The 19,785-nt window shown below is 41.1% G+C and overlaps 1 protein-coding gene across 2 annotated transcripts; it reads right to left on the bottom strand.

Annotated features, from left to right (window-relative positions):
* Positions 1-401: 401 nt before the first annotated feature.
* Positions 402-19,536, bottom strand: SLC7A6 (solute carrier family 7 member 6). Of its 2 annotated transcripts, none has more exons than XM_042438033.1 (10): positions 19,360-19,536; positions 15,878-16,447; positions 13,302-13,427; positions 10,711-10,855; positions 9,776-9,899; positions 5,666-5,769; positions 4,794-4,890; positions 3,958-4,107; positions 3,294-3,477; positions 402-2,890 (listed from the first exon to the last, which is right to left on the bottom strand). In XM_042438033.1, the coding sequence occupies exons 2-10, from the start codon at positions 16,404-16,406 to the stop codon at positions 2,799-2,801; spliced, it is 1,551 nt and encodes a 516-aa protein (XP_042293967.1). In that variant the 5' UTR covers positions 16,407-16,447; positions 19,360-19,536; the 3' UTR covers positions 402-2,798. The 2 variants fall into 2 exon arrangements, with proteins under 2 accessions (XP_042293967.1, XP_042293968.1); XM_042438034.1 differs by lacking the exon at positions 19,360-19,536 and adding an exon at positions 19,235-19,339.
* Between the last annotated feature and the right edge of the window lie 249 nt (positions 19,537-19,785).

Below are 19,785 nucleotides of genomic sequence, written 5' to 3'. Positions count from 1 at the left end.
TACCCTTGTCTTAATCCTATACTGTACTTACCTGTTCAGAAGCTTAACACAGTGGGATTTAATTCATTAGTAAAAGCATGTAGGATTGCAGCCATAGCGCTGTTGAAAATGTTCAGACCTTGCCACATCAAGCGCTGTGCCAAAGAACAAAAAGCAACTTCTCAGCAATATTACAACATTTTTGTTCACTAATTTAGAGATTCTTAGCCTGGGGTTCATGGATGGATGAACTTCCAGAGCTCCATGAATCAGGTGCTGCTGCTGTTTTTCTTTTGTGTCGATGGGAAGTGTACTGGCATCCTAACTATCGGTCTCTCTTTTCCAGTTTATTGTATGTGGGTACACGGAGTTGGCGTGGTGAATGAAATACGACATCCTTCACAGATAAAGGAGGCGCGCCATCAGCTTCTGATTGTTTTATTCCCACACAGTGGAAGTTCAATTTCCTCCCCATGTACACCCAAAAGTTCCTGTATACACTGAAATGGTACAAAAGCCAACTGGACAGATCAGGTACTATCAATAAAGTTCATTATAAAACAAATACATGTTAACAGCGGATCGGAGTGTTGCAATACTCAACAGGAAAACTTCACAAGAAGTGCCAGTTCCATACAGTGAAGTGAAATAAAATGGTTGCCAGGATTGTGTCTTGTATTTTCCAACAAGTCACTACTTTTACTTCAGTGTATACCAGGCTAAAACCTAATTACGAAGCATTTGGATAGACAGAAGCTGTGATACACATTAAAGGTGTGCCTGCCATTCCTCTGTGTATGAATGGAACAAGCCAAGGGTGCAAAGACTAAAAACAATTATTTTGGATTTCCCACCATTTCAAAATAAATAAATACACTAATTTCATCTATAACAAAGTACTGTACTGAAAACTAGTGCAGGCCACTTTCCCCTTTTCTCCAAATCACATCTCATTAAGGTAGCTAGAATTCCTTTAATCTGAGCCCAAAGTGGGCCATTTGAATGTATAGATTAAATGCATTTTCCTCAGGCAATAGCTATACTGTATAGTTACCCGGCTTGGAGGGCTATGCGCTGCAGTTTGTAAAAAGGTATCTAAGCCATGTCAAGTTCTGTGGTCATTTTTAAACATATGAAACAGAGGTATGATTGGTTTGACTAACCATGCAAAAATGACCAGCGACTGCTTATGAAAAGAGAGGTCTTCCAAACAAAACCCTTTTGGTCTTTGCCTCTGGAATCACATTAAATGCGGAGGAAGCACTTTCAGATGCTAAGCAGGAGACAGACTCAAGGCAGCAGTGTCTATGGGGACAAAGATAATTACTCCCCAGCCTAGCAACCTCCCAGCTTGTCCCTTTGCACACTGCATTATTATTATTATTATTATTATTATTATTATTATTATTTGTTTATTTGTTTATTTATTTAACTTTATCTTGCATGCCTTCAGGAGCAAGACAAACGGCAAAGAGAGAAACACAGCCAGCGACTACTGTCAAGAAGCAAGGCCTGCCTGCCTCTTTGGGACAAATTGTATAGACTATGCCAGGAGAGCACCTTCTCAGAGTCTGGACAGAACAGCTTCTCTGATGCAAAGTTACTTCCATAGCTTGGCACAGCGAATATGACAGCACCAGCCAGGAATCGTGTTTATTCTCACAAGGCAAGACTACCACAAGCCAAAACCACAGGATGGACGGAGAAGCTGGACTCGGGTCTGAGTCACTGTCAGCAGAGTCCTTACATTGGCCAACCTCTGCCTGTATTGTCAAGGAATGCTGCACTGCAGAGACCCACGGATATGTTGATCCGATGCACAGCTGGCTTTTTGATCTGACACCTGCTTCATGTGGGTAAGGTAAACCACACTGGAAAGCAAACGTGGCAAAGGGACAAGCTGGCATTTCTAACAGTAAGTAATATACAAAAATTCAAATCGTCACCCCCTCACCCACAAACACAGTTTTTCAAGGCAGAGTTTAAAAATGCATAGTGCAACCTTTTCTCACTTCTTTGCACCAAAGAACTCGGGTAAACAAAAGCTGTGCAAACCTTTTGTTCATGAACTCGGCACAAAAGATTTGTGAGTGGTTTCTTGATATCTCTTTTGTTGTTTATCCACTTAACAAACAGGCACATGAAAAGGAAATAAGCATCAGTTTTCGACTTAAAACAATCAAAAAGTTGGGGAAAAGGCCAAATCCACCATTCTCTGTCCTGACACACATCATTTAGTGTTTTGCTCTGGAGCACTCCTTTAAAAAATTGACCAGCTTTTCCTTTAACATAAAACATATACCTTGAAGTCACCTAATTAAGAAAAGCTACCTGATTTCATGTGATTGAAGGATGTGACAGCAATAACGTCAGAACATTACTTGACATCCAGTATGCGTTTTCTTTGGGCGAAAAGACAGTCGAGTCTCATGTGCCACGCTTGACCCTTTGAATGCGCTAGATTGTCATGAGGGTCAGGCCACACTTCACACAAACAGCAGAACGCTTGTTGAATGGAGAAATGATTGTTGCCTTTTACACTCCAGCAGTTAGGAACTGAGAATCTGTTGCCACGATTCTTTGAAATCCACTGAATCTGATACCTGAGTGCTTCTCTTAAGACACTCTTGTTTCGTTGCTTTAAAAAAAATTGTCATTTTTAGATGAAATCCATGAGTTTTATATGCCTGAGAAGACTGGCCTTTGCAAAATAAAATAAAAAACCCCAAGATCATGACACAGTATGATCTTGCAAGAATCCCAGTTTAAAAAGAGGTCCACAATTCAGCGGTGCCTTCTGTCAGCCACTTTTGCATCTTTTATATAGACTTGGATTCTCGTTGTTCTTCAAGACTATCCATTTCTGTCAAAACACAGTAACAAAGCAGTTGAGTCGCACGGGTAACAGCACCTACGGAAAAGAGAAAATCATAATTAGACAACTACTAATGTAATACCAATTCAAAATTGGCTCACAGAAACTAGACAGAGTTGGGTGAAGTATAAAGCTATTTTCAAACAGATGTAAACTGCTGTTGCCCTCCAGGTGTATTGCACTAGAAATCTCATCATTCCCAGACAAGTGGATAGCGATGGGATCTATAGTCCAATACATCTGAAGGGTGCTGGATTTAACCCCTTTGCAGAGTTTTATATTTGGGGGAAAGGTCTACTTGTAGGTTTATTATACAGACACACAATAAGGGGAGAAATATCTTTAGTAGGGCTGTCGCTTGGCTAGGACATGATCCACAGTTGCAGTTTTTGTGAACATTGTTCTGTTTTTCATAACTGAAGCCCTTCAAAATCCTTACCTAAGATTTTGCTGACAATGGGAGGTCTTTTGGAAACAGGCAAAGAGACTCCCATGAAGTAGACTGGGATCCCAGAGAGCGCAATGCCAACGCCAATCAGGGAGTTAATGGTGTCGCTATAGAGTGGCACAACCACCAGGAAAACGGAGCATATACAGAAGACTATTGGGAAAAAGAGGCTCAGCTGTAAGAGAGGAAACGTGTACGTTGAATGAGTAATTAGGATGAAGAATCACAACTCTTACTCTAAGCTTATAATCCTTCTCCAGAAGCATTTTCTTCCAATCTAACAATTTCATTAGGCATAAATATTGCAACAGACTAGAGTTGAGATCAAGACTGTAATGCAAATCTCTGCACTCGCTTTACACTTTGATATACAACCGTTGAATTGAACGGCAACGTTGCACAATTGAATGCACAACCAAATGGGTTTGCTCTTGCAAAGGCACATCTGCTCACAATCTGATACATAATGAATCAAATGCAGATGTTCTGCATTGGGCAACAGTGTCCAATGCCTAAGATAGGGGAACTCATACATGTTTAATAAATTACCACAAAGACTCCCGCCTGAGACTTGGTTGTGACATTCACCTCCGATAGAACTGGTGCAACACATCTTAAGGTACATCATTTCTATATAAATGACTGTTCTACTCACTTTGAGGGGCCTGTATCGATCAGGCTGCTTCCACCGGAGGTAGAGTTGTCCAGCAATTGACAGTCCCACAAAGAACCAATAGCTGAAACTGAAGTAGTTAATAAGCTGGAAGACATCTTCTACAGTCAAGTATATGAGGGACATAGTACACTGAAAAATAACAGAATGCCATGAACATCTTCAAGAGAGGAATTTTCCCCATTTCTGTGTCACTAACCATTACTTGCTTTTATTGTGTGTTACAACATCATATCTTCTAAAACAGAAGCTATCTAGAGAGGACTTGCTTTCATAGACCAGATTACAATTTTCCAACCTACTTAAAAGCATTGACCTTAACATAGCTATGCACAATTCCTATCAACAAAGGCCACCTCTGTAATGGCCCCACAATAACAATGTCTATCCCTCTCATAGCTGCACCTTTATACACACATGTATAAAAGAAATGACTACTGGCTTTGTCTATGTGTTGACATTATTATTCTGTCATTTACAATTTACTTTGTATACAATGTCCAGCATTCATGGCTGTGAAAAGGCAGCATAATTTTTACTTGAATCTAATTCTGGCTGGTATTCGATAACCAGACGATAAGCAAGCAGAAGTTTATTTCAATTTACGTTTTGGGAAAAGAATGGGTTGCAAATATCCTATCCACTCACTCCATCATCCCCATTAAAAGGGCTTCACGGTTGTGGAAAAACAACACTCCTGCATTTCATCATATGTACAAAAGTTACTAATGGAAATGTGTGTCCACTTTCCCCATTAGATTCCATGCTATGGAGCAGAGTGTCATATCTTTACAAAACAGCTTCTATGGGTCACTTACATTGAAGAGAAGTGCTGGGACTGGTGTAAACCTCCCTATATGGATCATTGACAAGAGATCTGGCAGATGACCCTCCCGGGATCCTACAAAGAACAGCCTACAAAAAGAAATGCAAGTCTACAGTTACATCGCATCTGATCTGAAGCTAAGAACCACATCTAAGATATCCCTTCATAATTTATTTTATCAACAAGGCAAGGCTGTATTTGTGCGGTCTGAAGCAATAGCCAGGAGAATTGAAGATGGCTGGGGGCTTCCTACATATCTGTGAAGTTTTCATGCATCATACAATTCTTTCATCACTTTGTCTTCCTATTATACAAAAGGAAAGTAAAATGAAGCAATGCAATTTGCTTTGTTGGATTAGCTGAAATGGTCATGTAGGAAAGACCTAAAACAGACACCAAAGTCAAACAGACATTAGATTTGGCTCTGACATGTTCATTGCTTTCAATTTTGTTTGCTCTATGCAATGTTATTTTCTGTTCTCATACCTTTTATTTTGTGTCCTGTCCCTCTCTAAAAATTCTATTCAAAATAATTCAGATATTCTTTGCATCCAAAACAAAATCAGTTCTAAGTAAATGCAAGGTTTGTGCAGAACGCACAAAGATATACAGAAAGAGGATAAGTCTTGAGGCAGTTTGTATTCTTCTCAAAACTATGAAAAGGAATGTTTGTGCTCCATATACTTTATTATAAATATGCTACAAAGAACTCAGGACAAATCCAGAATGTGAAATACTGAAGCCAGGTATATATAGATTGTGTGGACCTTCAAAGACACAATTTATATTTTGATTCTCCCCCTCCTCTCTTCTTTGGAAAGTTTCATACTTGAGTAAGATAGACTGAAATTAGAAATGCTTTACCTAGACGATGCTAAAATAGATGCATTGAGTCCGCCAAAACAAGACAAGGCTACAGCAATTGGGATTGTCCAGCTGAAAATGCCAAATACCTGCTCTGCAAATGTCTGGTTAAGAAAAAGTGAGAGAAAAGGAGGAAAATTAGAAATATTCTGAAATACGTACCCAAACACACCAAGAGGCTGTCTCTGCAAAAGGTTAACATTCAAGAAATAGTATCACTGAATAAGCAAATTATATTAGTTCTGGGAAACATTTCTGTCTGGCTCTAAGGTTCAGATCAGGACAAAGTGAATTTCAGAGATCAATTCAGTTCAATTTACTGTTCAGAAAACCTCAGGTTATAAAGAATTACGAATAGATTCTGCAAACTCTATTGCTGTATGATTCAGCTTTTCTTCTCCACTTAGCCAATATACTGAATCACAAATTATAAAGATTGTCATAAACTGGCTCCAGAAGATGAAATTAAAAGGTTTGAAGCTTGGCTTTGAGATGCTTAGCATAAGGAAAGAACTACTTGCATATATGAAGGCTTCACATATATGCTCTCTTGCGACTATGTTTTATAGCTGCTCCCTTCATTGTGGTCTTTATTGTCCTGATGATCTTCCTTATTATTTTACTGCTTCAGTGCCGCCCAAGTCATTTGGCAAAGATTTAAAGGTTTCATCGGCAGGAGAAAATGTATTGCATTCCTGATCACAGAGGCAAGAGGTGGCTTTCCAATATATCAATAGGTTTGATGATACAGATTAAAATAATAGTGTCATGTCATTGTTCTCCAGACAGAGAACATGAGGAACAAGCAGATTTATACTGTTATGTCTTGTCACTGCTCTGGAACCAAAGCATTGCTCTGGAACCGTGGCTCTGGAACCATTATGTGCAATGCACAATTTTAAAGCAACAACAAAAATCAAACTGAACTAAAACTGGCACACTCTGAGATGAAGGTTGAAATAGAGGATCAGCTCTTCAAAATGTGTTTGCTTCCGTCCCTACCCTGAAGCAATTCAGCCCTTCCCTATACTTCTGTTCTTATCATGTGTTTATATTACAATAGCACTGATGCAATTTGCAAATCTGAGGGCCTCATGTCTCAGAGATTAAAAGAAGACTTGAAAATGGACTTGAAAACGAAGACTGGATTAATGTCATGAAAAGAAAGGAGGGGAGAAGCTGGTCCAGGAAGAGGAGGAGGACTGTGCGCTCTTGAGAGTGGCATCCAAGTGGCAAGCCATAAGTACATCTGCAATGCCACACTATTGGAAGAAGATCAAGTCTAATTGTCATTAAAAATTTCACATATATTCAAGCCTGCAAAGGTTAAAAATAAAAGAGTTATCACCAGCTACTATTTCCTTTGATAGACCAGTGAATTCCAGATGGTACATCACTGTATGTACTAGATCATGTACCATGATATGGCAATATGTGGGTGCCAAGTGTAGATGTCTTTACTTCTAAGTGAGGGATCTTAAGCTTGAAAGAAACCAAGCATTCTTTGTTCACAATGTGTAAAAAGGAAAAAGGTTGGGAACCACCAGCCTGTGATTTTTAATCAAAATACTGCCATCCTTAATCAACTATGTTTAATGAATTCCTGGAAACCACTTTTAACTAGAACGCCGGTTGGAGACAATACAAAATTCGGTTGTACAAGGTCAGACAATAAAAAATATGCTGTTGTATAAGGTCAGACAATACAACAATCTGTTGTGTAAGCCTCCACCCAAAATCATCCTAAGCGGCAATATACTTCTCTTCTTTATCACCGATCAACTCCCAAGCAAGTCAACAAAGGTACTGTGAGTCACCTGCACTGTTTGGCTTAATTTTGTTAAGGCATGTAGCCGCTGCAATGTGATCCTTTCTCTCACAGCCAGGTATCTATTGAATCAAAAGGAGTATGCTTCTCTTTTTATGGCGTTGTTCTGCCTCGGAACCACATTTCGACCGTCACCAAGTTGTTTCTATATTGCAAATTATATTATAAAAAAGGTGGTACAAAGGTGGAAACTGAAAACCTATAAGACTAAGGTTTTAGATATTTCTTTTGCCACGTAATAAAAGAAACCAAATCCCTGTTGCGCTCTAATCCCAAAACTCAGTGAACATCCACAGACAAATATAGGTTCAACGCAGTTATGGGCAGCTCAACATATACAATTAAGGGATACAGATGTGAAGTTCTCCTGTGAGATAGCTACTTCCAGGTGTAAATGAATAATAATAATAATAATAATAATAATAATAATAATAATAATATTTATTTGTATCCCGCCTCTCCCTGTATTAGATCGAAGCTACATACATACTGGAGCTTCCAAAGCAAGGAGTCTCAAACGGCCACAAAGGAATGGCAGAAAAGCATATTAATCTTGCCATGTAAAATGAATGGAGCCATCCAAAAGTGCATTGCCTGTATGATGCAGACAGAGAAAAGCAACTCCAGGAAAGCATGCACCAAATGCGCTGAATTAAAACCATGGTTAAGCATGCCAAAAGGTTAGTAGTCAACCCTGTCTTCATTTTTCCAGATTCTGAATTCAAAGTGCTCTCCAAAACTATAATGCAACCAAGAGCCTGGCTGTCTCTGTTGCAAAAGATGTACCTGTTCTTTCTACAGACAAGGGAATCACTGACAACAAAACTATATGAAGGGATAATAAATAACAATCTGGGGTGATCTATGGGCCTACCTGACAGTATTTATTACAGAGGCATTTAGTCCATCATAACAGGAGAAAACCACTACTATTTGGATGATCGGTTTCATAAGATTCAGAGCCTCTTCCTAGCAAGTCTAAAGAGCAAGAAGCATTATTAAAAAAAATTGTATCATTTAAAACATATTTGGCTAGTCCAGGAATGCAATGTTTCATGAACCGTGACCAGAAAGTAGTAAGTGGATTAATAAAGAAGTCTGGCTAAGTTTAAAGCCCCAATAACCTTTCTAATTAGAAAGATTAAATCAGAAATAACCACAAACAGCTGCAAATTTCCCCTTAACCGCATCTGAAGTCACCAGACAGATATTAATGAAACAGGAATGGAGGGGCAAGATGCCAGGAGCTTCTAACTGGGCATCTGAAACCAAAACACTCACATTTGGGATGCTATAGCACATTAATCTCACCATTAAATACCTCAAGTCGCTTATTTTACAGATGTGTGACAATGAACATACACGGGGCCCTAAATCAGAGCCGGAGTCTTTCACAATTCTTTTGGTTTCCTATTCGGTGCAAAGGACAGAGAAAGGGGCACCGAGTTCAGAGCCAATTCTGCAGAATTGGTGAGATGCAACAGACTGTTGAGCTTTAACCTGGGAAGCCGAGGCTAAGATCCTTGTGCAACTCTTTACGTGGTCTTGAACAAATAAATGCCTTTCAGCCTGATCTACTTCAGAAAGCTGAAAAAGCAACTCGCCATTCAGAATTCCTCCAAGGACGAATGGGATGCAAACATAGCTAGCTAAGTAAAATTTACCCTAGCCAGGTGGACAGATTTGGAGCATTGCACCTCTTTGAAAGGCATAAGATCCCTTTGTATTCCTGAAGATAGTTTGTTTCACTCCAGGATCAGTAGTTTTCACTCTCTGGCCATCCAGATGTTTTGAACATCAACTTCCAGAATCTCTAGCTTTGCTACCTAAGGCTTCTTGGAGTTGAAGAATCTAAAGGATCAAAGATTGAGAAACACTGCTATGGACTATAGGTGACAATTCACTTCAATGGAAATAATTACTTGATTCCCACTAGACAGGAACAGTAAGAAGTCAGTAAAGTAAAAATGTGGCCCAACTTCTAAAACATATACTGAGTGAGCAGAATAAAAGGCCATACCACTCAGGATGGAGTATCTTGAAAGAGAACTGCAAACCCCATACACATAGGTGCTATACTGCTGGCATAAGTAACTCTGCACTTGCAGATATGCACACTATGCACAGGAGCTGAACCTTCAGTTGGGTATTCAGGTAGTATACCAAGAGGCCACAAGGACAAATAGGTTATCGGTTGCATAAATGAAAATAAAACAGAGTTCCTTTAGCGTTATAGTGAATTTAGGCCAAACCCTGAAAAATTATAGCGATCTCCAACTTACCACAGCCACTGCATCACTAGAAAGCACAGCATTAATGTCCAGCACCGTATAGTAAGCTATATTGGTCATAACGTAGATAATGGTCACAATCGGCATAGAAACGGCAATCGCTAGAGGCAGGTTCCTGGTTAAATAAAAACCATTGATGGTTAAAAGACTCCGTTAATACGTCTGGGAAAATGTTAAAAGTCAACGTACTTTCATAATGTAAAATTAATTTCCAAGTCAGGGATCACTAGTCATGAATGACAGGTATGTTCCATACCCTCCAACTGTCCCAATTTGTTAATGACAGTCCCAATTAATCCTCTATTGTCCCACTTTTTCATCTGCTTTTAAAATGTCCCAGGTTTTGCTCTCCTTCTCTCACTTTCCCCTTTTGGACTTCAGTTTACTTCCATTACTGCAAACTGAGTGCCAAAATAATTTGCACCCAATTAAGTCACCGCCTTGAGTCTCTATATTGGGATTAAAATGGGATATAAGAAATAATAATAATTCAGAGGAGGGGAAGAGGGGCTACAATTTTGCCTTGTCTCAGCAGAGTCAAGTAAATGCAAACTGCTGCAGCTTGTGTTTTTTTCCCTTATTAATAATGTTTGCCATCTTGGCCACACTTTGATATTACTTGACCATGTGTTTTCAATTCCATCTATGAAATATTGCAGTGTCTGATGCCCTGCTTTTCAGCCTTGCAAGACAGACACTATGTGAGTTTTGCTGCAACCAGACAAGCTCTCCTTAACAAGCCTCTTCTAAGCTTTATAACCCTGTTGTTTGTCCTTTAGACTGTTAGGCATCGGAGTTGTTAGCAACAGCATGAAATGTTTCTTCAGCTACTGAGACCAAGTCTACTGTCAACTGGGGACAAGTGTTTCCCCGCAAACTCTTCTGGAGTACTTGAGACAAATGTAATGATGCTTCGGGAAACTTACCTCTCGGGGTTTTTTATTTCTTCGGTTACATAGTTGAGGGTGTCCCAACCTGAGTATGAGAACAGGGCAGAGTAAAGCGCAAGAGAGATGCCCCCGAGGTTCCAAGACGATCCCTCAAAAGAGTCCTGAAAGTGTTGTGAGTATCCTGCGTGCAAAGGAAAAGCAGCAAAATAAATACATAACAAGACGAAATGGTTTGTTCTGGCAACTTGACTTGAGAATAAACCAAGAAGAAATACCAAACTGCATTATTTCCGCAGTGCAGACAAAGCCCACGTTTCTCTCTAACCCATACTTTTGCCTTGCTTAACATAACAGTCTTACTCAGTACTTGGTGTCATTGCGGTACTAATACAAGTATTGTCCTAATCTGGATGTTTTTCTTATGGATAAGTTCATTTGATTTCCACTTAACAGGATACTTTGCTTGGAAGGAAACGTATTAAAATCACAAGGCCAATTGCAAAACAACATCCTGGGTCTGTTCAGTCTTGAAATGAAATTAAGTCAGGATGCTCCCATGGCAACCTGGAGCAAATTTGATTTTCTTGATAGTTCAGTTACAAAAATATACTCAAAATGACTTCAGCCACAGCTCCTCGGGGTCACTATAATTTATATTGTCATTGTCCAGTTCATGGGTAGGAACTGTGTAGTCTTGAAGATGTTGCTGGACTATAACTCCCATCATTTCTCACCTTTGGTTTTAAAGCTGATGGGAGCTGCATCCCAATGACATCTGGAGGGCTGCATGGTTCCTACCATCCAGTCTGGTTTGCACAATTTACAAACTAAATTTTGGCTTTCACTTTGAAAATCTTTAGTCCGCATTATTGAAATATCTCAGCTACGACACGGACTATGATCAATTCCATTTAATACATTTAATCAATCAAATGACTTAAAGGCACACAACATCCAAGAACTGAGAATAGCAACCAAATTATGATAGAAAGAACCGAATGATACTAAAAGCTAAACTTGTATTGTCAGAAAATACACCTTTTGTTGTGACCGTATATCATTCTGCAAAGGCCGGATACGCGAAGAAAGAAACGGTATATAATCCTTCTTTTAAAAAAGCAATAGCAAAAGGTAGGCATGGTTTTTTAAAAACTGCCTTTTCAGCACAGTGGAAATGAAATGTAGGCTTCCTATGTTCTCAAGTCAGCATATTAAGGAAGCTTCCAAAACAAACAGGAATCAAAGGTTGGTTGTTTTTCCCCCCTGTCTTTTTCTCTGGAAAATAAAGGGGAAAAACTCCTGATAAATATACAATAGCTAGGATACTATAACTCAGGGGGAAAACAAGCCAGCAGGCCCAGCTGTTCTGCAGTGAACAATAAGCGAGTAAAATATGATTGAAGGAGGAAATGCATTCGGCATTTAGGTGCAACCTTGTCAATTGTTTGCATGCAGCAGTCATACAGACTCAGTTCAAAGACAGTTGTGAGGTCAAACTAGTGTTAAAACAAACGTAGTGCACTTTATAAGATATACCTAGGTCTCTAGGCCAGACCAAACGTGAAATTAATTGTATGAAAGCACCAGATGACATGCATTCTTTTAATGTAAACAGGTTTTGCAGGAGCAGGAACAGGACCTTAAGTAAACTGTTGTTCAGTTTTGGAAATGTTGTAATTTGATAACCATGTGAACATACTGTAGACAGCATGAAGACACACACATATGTAGATATAATAATAATAATAATAATAATAATAATAATAATAATAATAATAATTTATACACTCGTCCCTCCACATTTGCTGGAGTTAGGGGCACAGGACCCCCATGAATGTGGAAATACTACAAATAACAAAAACACCATGTTTTTACCTGAGAGGACATCCCTCTAGGAATCTCTAGGTCTTCCAGGGCAACTCTGTGGTCAACATCTGCCAGACATTGACCATAGAGTTGCGTTGGAGGAGCTACAAAGGCCTTGTGGAGTGTTCTCTCTAGGAAACTTTAGGTCCTCCAGTGCAACTCTGTGGTCAATATCTGTGAGACATTGACCATAGAGTTGCGTTGGAGGAGCTACAAAGGCCTAATGGAGGGTTCTCGCTAGGAATCTCTAGGTCCTTCAGTGCAACCTTTGGTTAAAGTTGACCATAGAGTTGCATTGGAGGACCTTACGTATTAATAAAATTCATGAATAGTCAAATCCGCAAATGTCAAAGCCACAAATGTGGAGGGACAAGTGTATACACATCCTACAAAGACTCACAAAGGAAGTCCCCAGCTGTGCAAAGGGCATCTCGTAAGCAAATAACTGATTTGGATTATGAACAAAGATAATGGATTTATTCTCTGAAGATGGCAAAGCCACAGATGCTGGCGAAACGTCAGGAAGAAACTATTCTAGAACATGGCCACACAGCCCAAAACTCCCCCACAAAAAACGATGGATGCCAGCCATGAAAGCCTTCGACTCCACATTAAAAATAATGGACATTATTTCATTGATGATGCATAGCCAATTGTACTTATGTTGCAAGTAAATAATATTAGGAACTGCTGCATAGCTATGCTCCACCTGCCCTATAGCTAAGTCTACCATTCTCTATCCCTGAAGCTATCCGTCTTACCCTGGCATAGTTTAACAATTCCTGTTACGATGATGACAATGAGGGCAATGACTTTGGCATAGGTGAATGCATCCTGCACCCTTGTTCCCCATTTCACGTAGGCACAGTTTATAAACGTTAAGAGACCTAGGAGACAAAAAGGGAAGCAAGGCAAATATTAGCACTGGTTTGTTTTTGTCCTTTTCGAGCAAGCACTGGCTTGAATTTCTATACCGTGCCAGAATTAACATGTCACAACTACAGATCAGTGCAAAAGAAAGATCAACAGGCTGGATATGCAGAACAGGAGTTCATACTCTGTAATCCAACAAGCAAGTGTTTTGTTTGCTATTTCACATGTTCTTAGTTGATGTGTGTATTAATACTACAGAATGCAATGCAAAATCAAACTGTTTTTCCTTCTACCAAACTGAATGCTTAGGGTTGCAAGACTAAAAACTGGAGAGGGTTCCTATACCTGTAATGGTTGTATAGAAGAGGATATCTCAGCAATTGTTGACTGTCACACAAGCAGATAACATGCAACATCTGGCAAAATTGCGTCTTCTGCACAACCATTAAAATTACAGTCGCCGTCTCCGGTTTCTGCTCTGGCAACCCTTCATGTTTCAGTTTTTTCTAAAGAAAGAATGCAGTACATTTTTTTTGTACAACCTTCACATACACATATACAAATATACAGTATTATGAAAGTTTCATCAAAATCCTAAGAGCAACAAAACTTACCGAGTGTCCCGTACTTTCTGAACAATCCCACATACAACCCATTAAATGAATGAAGCGTGGCTATTACGGCACAGCTTTCATCCACAATCTGGACAGCGCTTTTAAATGTTACTTTTCGGACTCCGCATGAAAACTACAGTAGAAACGGTAGTCTTTCCAGGCTTTGAAAATGAGGGCATAGACCGATACAAAGCAACCTTTTCAAGGGGACTGCTTGAATGGCCACTTAACATAGTACCATGCCCTGCAGCACAAGCTGTTACTGCTAAACCAGAGCTATTTAACAGGATACACTAGACACATCGGAAATATCTTATGACAACAAGGAGAACTTATGAAACTTCTCAGTAAACAAGACTATGATGAAATCTTTCCTCTGCAGTGTAACAGAAGTGCATTTGTTTATTGGTTGTTATGCAACTCTGCATCCAGAACGACTTTGTCCTACCTAGCTCCTCAGACCAGAGGGCAGGAAAAAGTGGCTCGAACCCGCTTTTTCCGAAAGCAGTTACAAACCCTGCTGTCTGCACCGGCTGCTCCCAAGACAGCATGAATATGCATGGCTGGACATCAAGCCACGCCACTGGGTAGGTTTTATTGTCCGTTCTCCACCCTGCATGCGCACCAGCACACAAACACCACCAGTGACTGCCTGCAGGCAAGATGCTATCCATCCCATTGGAAGTCCCTTCTTGAATGGGCACACAGTCGCACCTGCATTCCTCCACTGGTCCAAGGCATCAGAGCATCAGTGTGCCCTTTAAAACATTGACAAAGAACAATCATGGAGACCTCCCCCCATATGGCCCCTTCACCCCATGTCCTCTCTTGGACTGTCTAGTTTGTGTATCCTGTATGTATATCCATTGGAGGTGTCACAGTTTCACTTTATTACATTGCTGCTCCAACCACTTGGGTACAGCGGCTCCGTTCTTTGTTAATGTGTTAATAAAGTTCCAGACCCCTCTCCCATAAGGGAAATTTCGTATACGCTTGAGCCCCATTAAAGCCAGTGGGGCTTATGCCCGCAGCGGCACGCAGTGGCGTGCACCATGGGCACATGCATCATTACTCTTCCCGGCGTATGGCGCCACTTCTTCCAGCACAACGTCCAGCACATGCTGGAAGCCACATAAGGCGCACCCGCATTATGGTGCGGGCACACTGTGTGCAGCTTTAGGGTTAGGATTAGGATGGATGACTCCTTCAGAATCACTCTCATATTGAGGTCTTCATATGCAGGATCAAAGGTGTGCATTTTCTGGGCTAAGACAGAATATCCCAGGTTCTTTTTGCTCCGGGTTTTAGCCCTAGAATGAGGCTTCAATCCGGTTTCCGTCCACTTTGGAAGTGTGCGTCATCTCAACACCCCACCTTCAAAGTGGTTTGAAACTTTAGTTTTTTGTGGGTTTGTTCAGGCTACGTGACCATGTTCTAGCAGAGTTTATTCCTGACGTCTGTGGCTGTCATCTTCAGAGAATGCTGGCGTGGAAGAGAATGGTGTGTGTGTGTGTATGGAGTGATTTCCATGTTAATCTGTGTTGTCCTGTGTCTGAAACCTCTTTATTTGCCCCACGTGTTTCACCCTGTACTGAAAATTACTTATAAACCTCAAACCCATACAAACCTACAAGGATGCTAAGATCCAGACTAAAGCTGTATCTTGTACGCTGTAGGAATGAGAAAAGGGTCTCTCCTAAGGATCTGAAGGCTCATATAGGGAGAGAGCGGTCTGTCAGTTACCCTGGACCTAAACCATATAGGGCCTAACATTTTCACCACAGGCTTCAGATCTAACATTTATTTCAAGCCCAACAACATATTTCATTTTCATAAAATACTGTACTTACATATACAAGCTGCTGCAATCAGACGGCAAGCAGCATATGGAGGCTGGCAGGAAGGGAAGACCGGCTGCACTATGTAGTTGGCGAACGTTATTGCAATAATGGCTTGGCTGGTTGGCTCAATGATGAGCAAAGACGTCCAGAGGCGTATAAAGGCAATGAAGCTCCCAAAGGCCTCCAAAATATACGCGTAACTGGCTCCCGACTTTGTGATAGTGGTTCCGAGTTCAGCATAGCAGAGAGCACCAAAGACGGAAAAAATCCCCCCAATGGCCCAAATCACGAGCGACAATCCGTAGGAGGTGCTGTAGTAAAGGACCCCTTTGGGGGAAACAAAGATACCTGAACCGATCATGTTTCCTACTATTAGGCTGATCCCATTGAGGAGGGAGATTTCTTTTTTCAGCTGCATGGTCCCATGGCTTTCTTCACTTGTTTGTCCATTACTGCTGTGGTTGTTTCGGTCAGCCTCCTTGACCGAGTGATAGTCGGTCAGGGAATTCAGAGCCGAAAAGTTCTCCGTCTCCTCCATCACGATATCAGCATGTATCCACCATCAACGCCAATTCTGAGCTACAACAAAAGATGAAGGTAGAGTTATGAACCACTAATTTACTCATGACGTAACCTGTTATTTGGTATGAAAGGTGGGATTCAATGACCCATATGGCTATGAATGTTGCACTGGTATCTCACAGGTTGATTTTAGAAATTAAAAACCATCAGTTTCTAATCCACTCCGCATCTCCAACCCCCATCTCTCCATTTCCAGGCCTAGAAAAGAACTTTCTCCAAGATTTTGGAGAGTCCCTGCCATTCAGAAGTGACAATAATGACTCAAAGAATGAGAGCGAGTCTATGGGGGCAGCTCCATACGTTTGGCTTCGGAGACGTCACAAATAAGGCACTTCACGCGTAACTTCTTCTGACATCTGAAATTATGTCAGTGCTGAAAAATGCTTAGGGAGCGACTGACTGGGGTCCCACTATAAAAGCGTAAACATAAAAAGAATTTAGAGAGCTGTAATCCTGCGATGCGTGGTTTAGATTTTGATATAGATATAAATAACTTGTTTAGTTAAATCTCACTTATTTTAAGAATGCCCTTTTGTATCCCTACAGTACTCTCCTCCGAACGGCGCGCTCTTACACAATCCGCATTCAGATCACGCTGCATATTCAGGTCATGAATAACCAACCAGCTCCGTTTTTACTTCGTTCCAGGCATCCAAGGGAGAAAGCATCCAATTAGTCCGCCACAATTAATTCTATGGGATTAAGGACCTGTCCAGGCAACCCAGACATTTACACTTATTGCCAGAACCCAGACGTTTAAACGTATTGCCAGGTTAGTTCATGCATATTAGTCCACTTGGAATCTCAGGGCTTCGTATCTTTTTTATTATTTTAATGTAGCGTTTTTTAAGAAAGTAATGAGTAGAATAAAGAAATCTTGATGTCCCAGTTAAGCAAATACACACACACACACACACACACACAAAACCCACTGCTAATTTATGGCTGCAAACAGCATGAGTTTCCAAAAACAATTTCCAATGTTGACTCCAAACAATAGTAATTACAATTGTTCTTTTTTGTAATGCTGTCCCATTCATTTCACTAGGTCTCTGCTAAGAACATTATACCTTTGAAAAAATATTTCGGTATCAAAAGTGCTTTTTGCCCTATCAAAGCTCAGGATCATGAAGCAAGAGGAGTGACAACACATTTCCAAGTTGTACGTTTATGGAGGTACTCTGGAAATAGCCCATTATTTAGCTGTTGGTCTATGGTTGGGTAGATCTGGGTTCAAGTCCTTACCTGTCATGATCCAGGGTTGATTTTGTTTTTCAAAGTAAGACTGTTTTCATTTAAACTGGGTTTTAAAGTTTAAAACCATGTGCTTTTTCATAAACAGTGATGCAACTGACCTTAAATAACCTGCGCATGGGCAGGCAAACCCTATAGAGAATTCCTAAACTGTATCAGTGACCTTACCGGATACATTAATCTCAATCCAGCTGTTATGAATGGGATTAAAAAGGATTCATATTAGCATTGGTTTACCATTGATCCAATAGGCCTGCAGTGGTAGGATTTAGGACATTTGAGTTAAAGAAGGTTTTCCATTCAGTCGTCGAATCATAGGCCCAAAACACACTGCAGAAATAATCCACTTTCAGACCGCTTTAACTTCCTTGGCTCAATGTTTGAAAACTGTGGGAGCTGTAGTTTTGTAGACATTGAGCCTTCTCTATCAGAGAGCTCTGGTGCCACAATAAACTATAGTTCCCAGGATTTCCTAACATTGAGGCAGGGCAGTCCAAGTGGTCTCAAACTGGATTATTTCTGCAGTGCGTTTTGACCCAACGTGCAACCAATACATCCATTGTTATTTTTAGCAGCTGTCAGGCAAGTTACACTCTTCACAAGTAACTTGATCTCTCCAATGCCTTTGCCTCCCAAACAATGAAGAACAGAACAAGTGTCAGTTGCAGCATTGCTGTCCCTGAATGACCATCTCTCTCTCTCTTATAGATCTCCATTACAAGCCCTGCCACATTCTTCCTTCTTCCAGGAAAGAAAACAAGCAGAAGACATAGTTCAGGGCACAGCAGCCCATAGGGAAACATAGGGGAACATTTGTCCATAAGAAAACATTACAGATGACTGGCCCATAGAGAATCCTTGCCCATAGAGAAACATAAGGGAATACTTACCCTGGATAGGGAAACACAGGAGAATACCTGTCCATATGGAAACATAGGGGAGTACTTGCCCAAAATGAAACATTGCAGAATCCTTGCCCATAGAGAATAATAGAATCCTTGCCCATAAGGAAACATAGAGGAACGCTTGCCCATAGAGAAACACAGGAGAATACTTGTCCATGGAGAAATATAGGGGAATACTCGCCCCTAGGGAAACATAAGGGAATACTTGCCCATAAGGAAAGACGGGGAATACTTGCCCATAGGTAAACATAGGAAGCTACTTGCCCATAGGGAACCATTGAGGCATACTTGCCCATAGAGCATAATAGGGGAATACATGCCCCTAAGGAAACACAGGGGAATACTTGCCCATAGAGAATCATTGGGGAATGCTTCCCAGTAGAGAAATATAGGGGAATACTTGCCAACAGGGAAACATAGGAGGAGACTTGCTCATAGAGAAACATAGGAGAATACATGTCCATAGGGAAACATAGAGGAATACTTGCCCATAAAGAATAATAGGGGGATCCTTGCCTATAGGGAAATAGAGGAGAATCCTTGCCCATAGAGAAGAATAGAATCCTTGCCCATAAGGAAACATAGAGGAATCCTTGCCCATAGGGAATAATAGGGGCATATTTGCCCATAGGGAAGCATAGGGGAACCCTGGGCCAGTGGGTCCCCAATGGGTCAGTCTGGTGTGTCTCTGGGCCAGTGGTCCTTTGTCTGAGCCCTTCCTTCCTTCCTTCCTTCCCTGGAGAGGCTCACCTTCCCTCCTCTCTTTCTCTCTGTCTTCTTGGGGCTCCTTCTTCTTCTTCCTTCTGGAGGAAGAGGAGGAGGGATGCTGCTGGAGCCGGGCAGCCCCTGCCTGAGACCGAGGCGTGCCTGCCTTGTTTGTCCCGGAGAAGCAGGAGGAGGAAGGCAGCAGGCCTGGCTGTGGCTGAGTCAGTCTGCAGACTGCTCCTCCTTCGGGGGAGGTTCAGCCAAGACTAGGCTGCAGCCTTGGAGGAGGAGGAGGGCTCTGCTTTGGGCTGGCTGCTTTCAAAGGCACAAGGAGAGGAGGAGGAGGAGGAGGGTCCTGTTGGTGCTGCAGGACACACTGCAGAAATAACCCGCTTTGAAGCCGCTTTCACTGCCCTGGCTCAATGCTGGGGATGTATAGTTCGCTCTGGGTGCTTTTTATTGTTTTGGCAC

This window comes from Sceloporus undulatus, chromosome 8, assembly GCF_019175285.1.
Source record: "Sceloporus undulatus isolate JIND9_A2432 ecotype Alabama chromosome 8, SceUnd_v1.1, whole genome shotgun sequence".
In the NCBI taxonomy this organism is placed as follows: domain Eukaryota; kingdom Metazoa; phylum Chordata; class Lepidosauria; order Squamata; family Phrynosomatidae; genus Sceloporus; species Sceloporus undulatus.
Note: the sequence above shows the minus strand (reverse complement) of the source record. Positions and strands in the feature narration are given on the sequence as shown.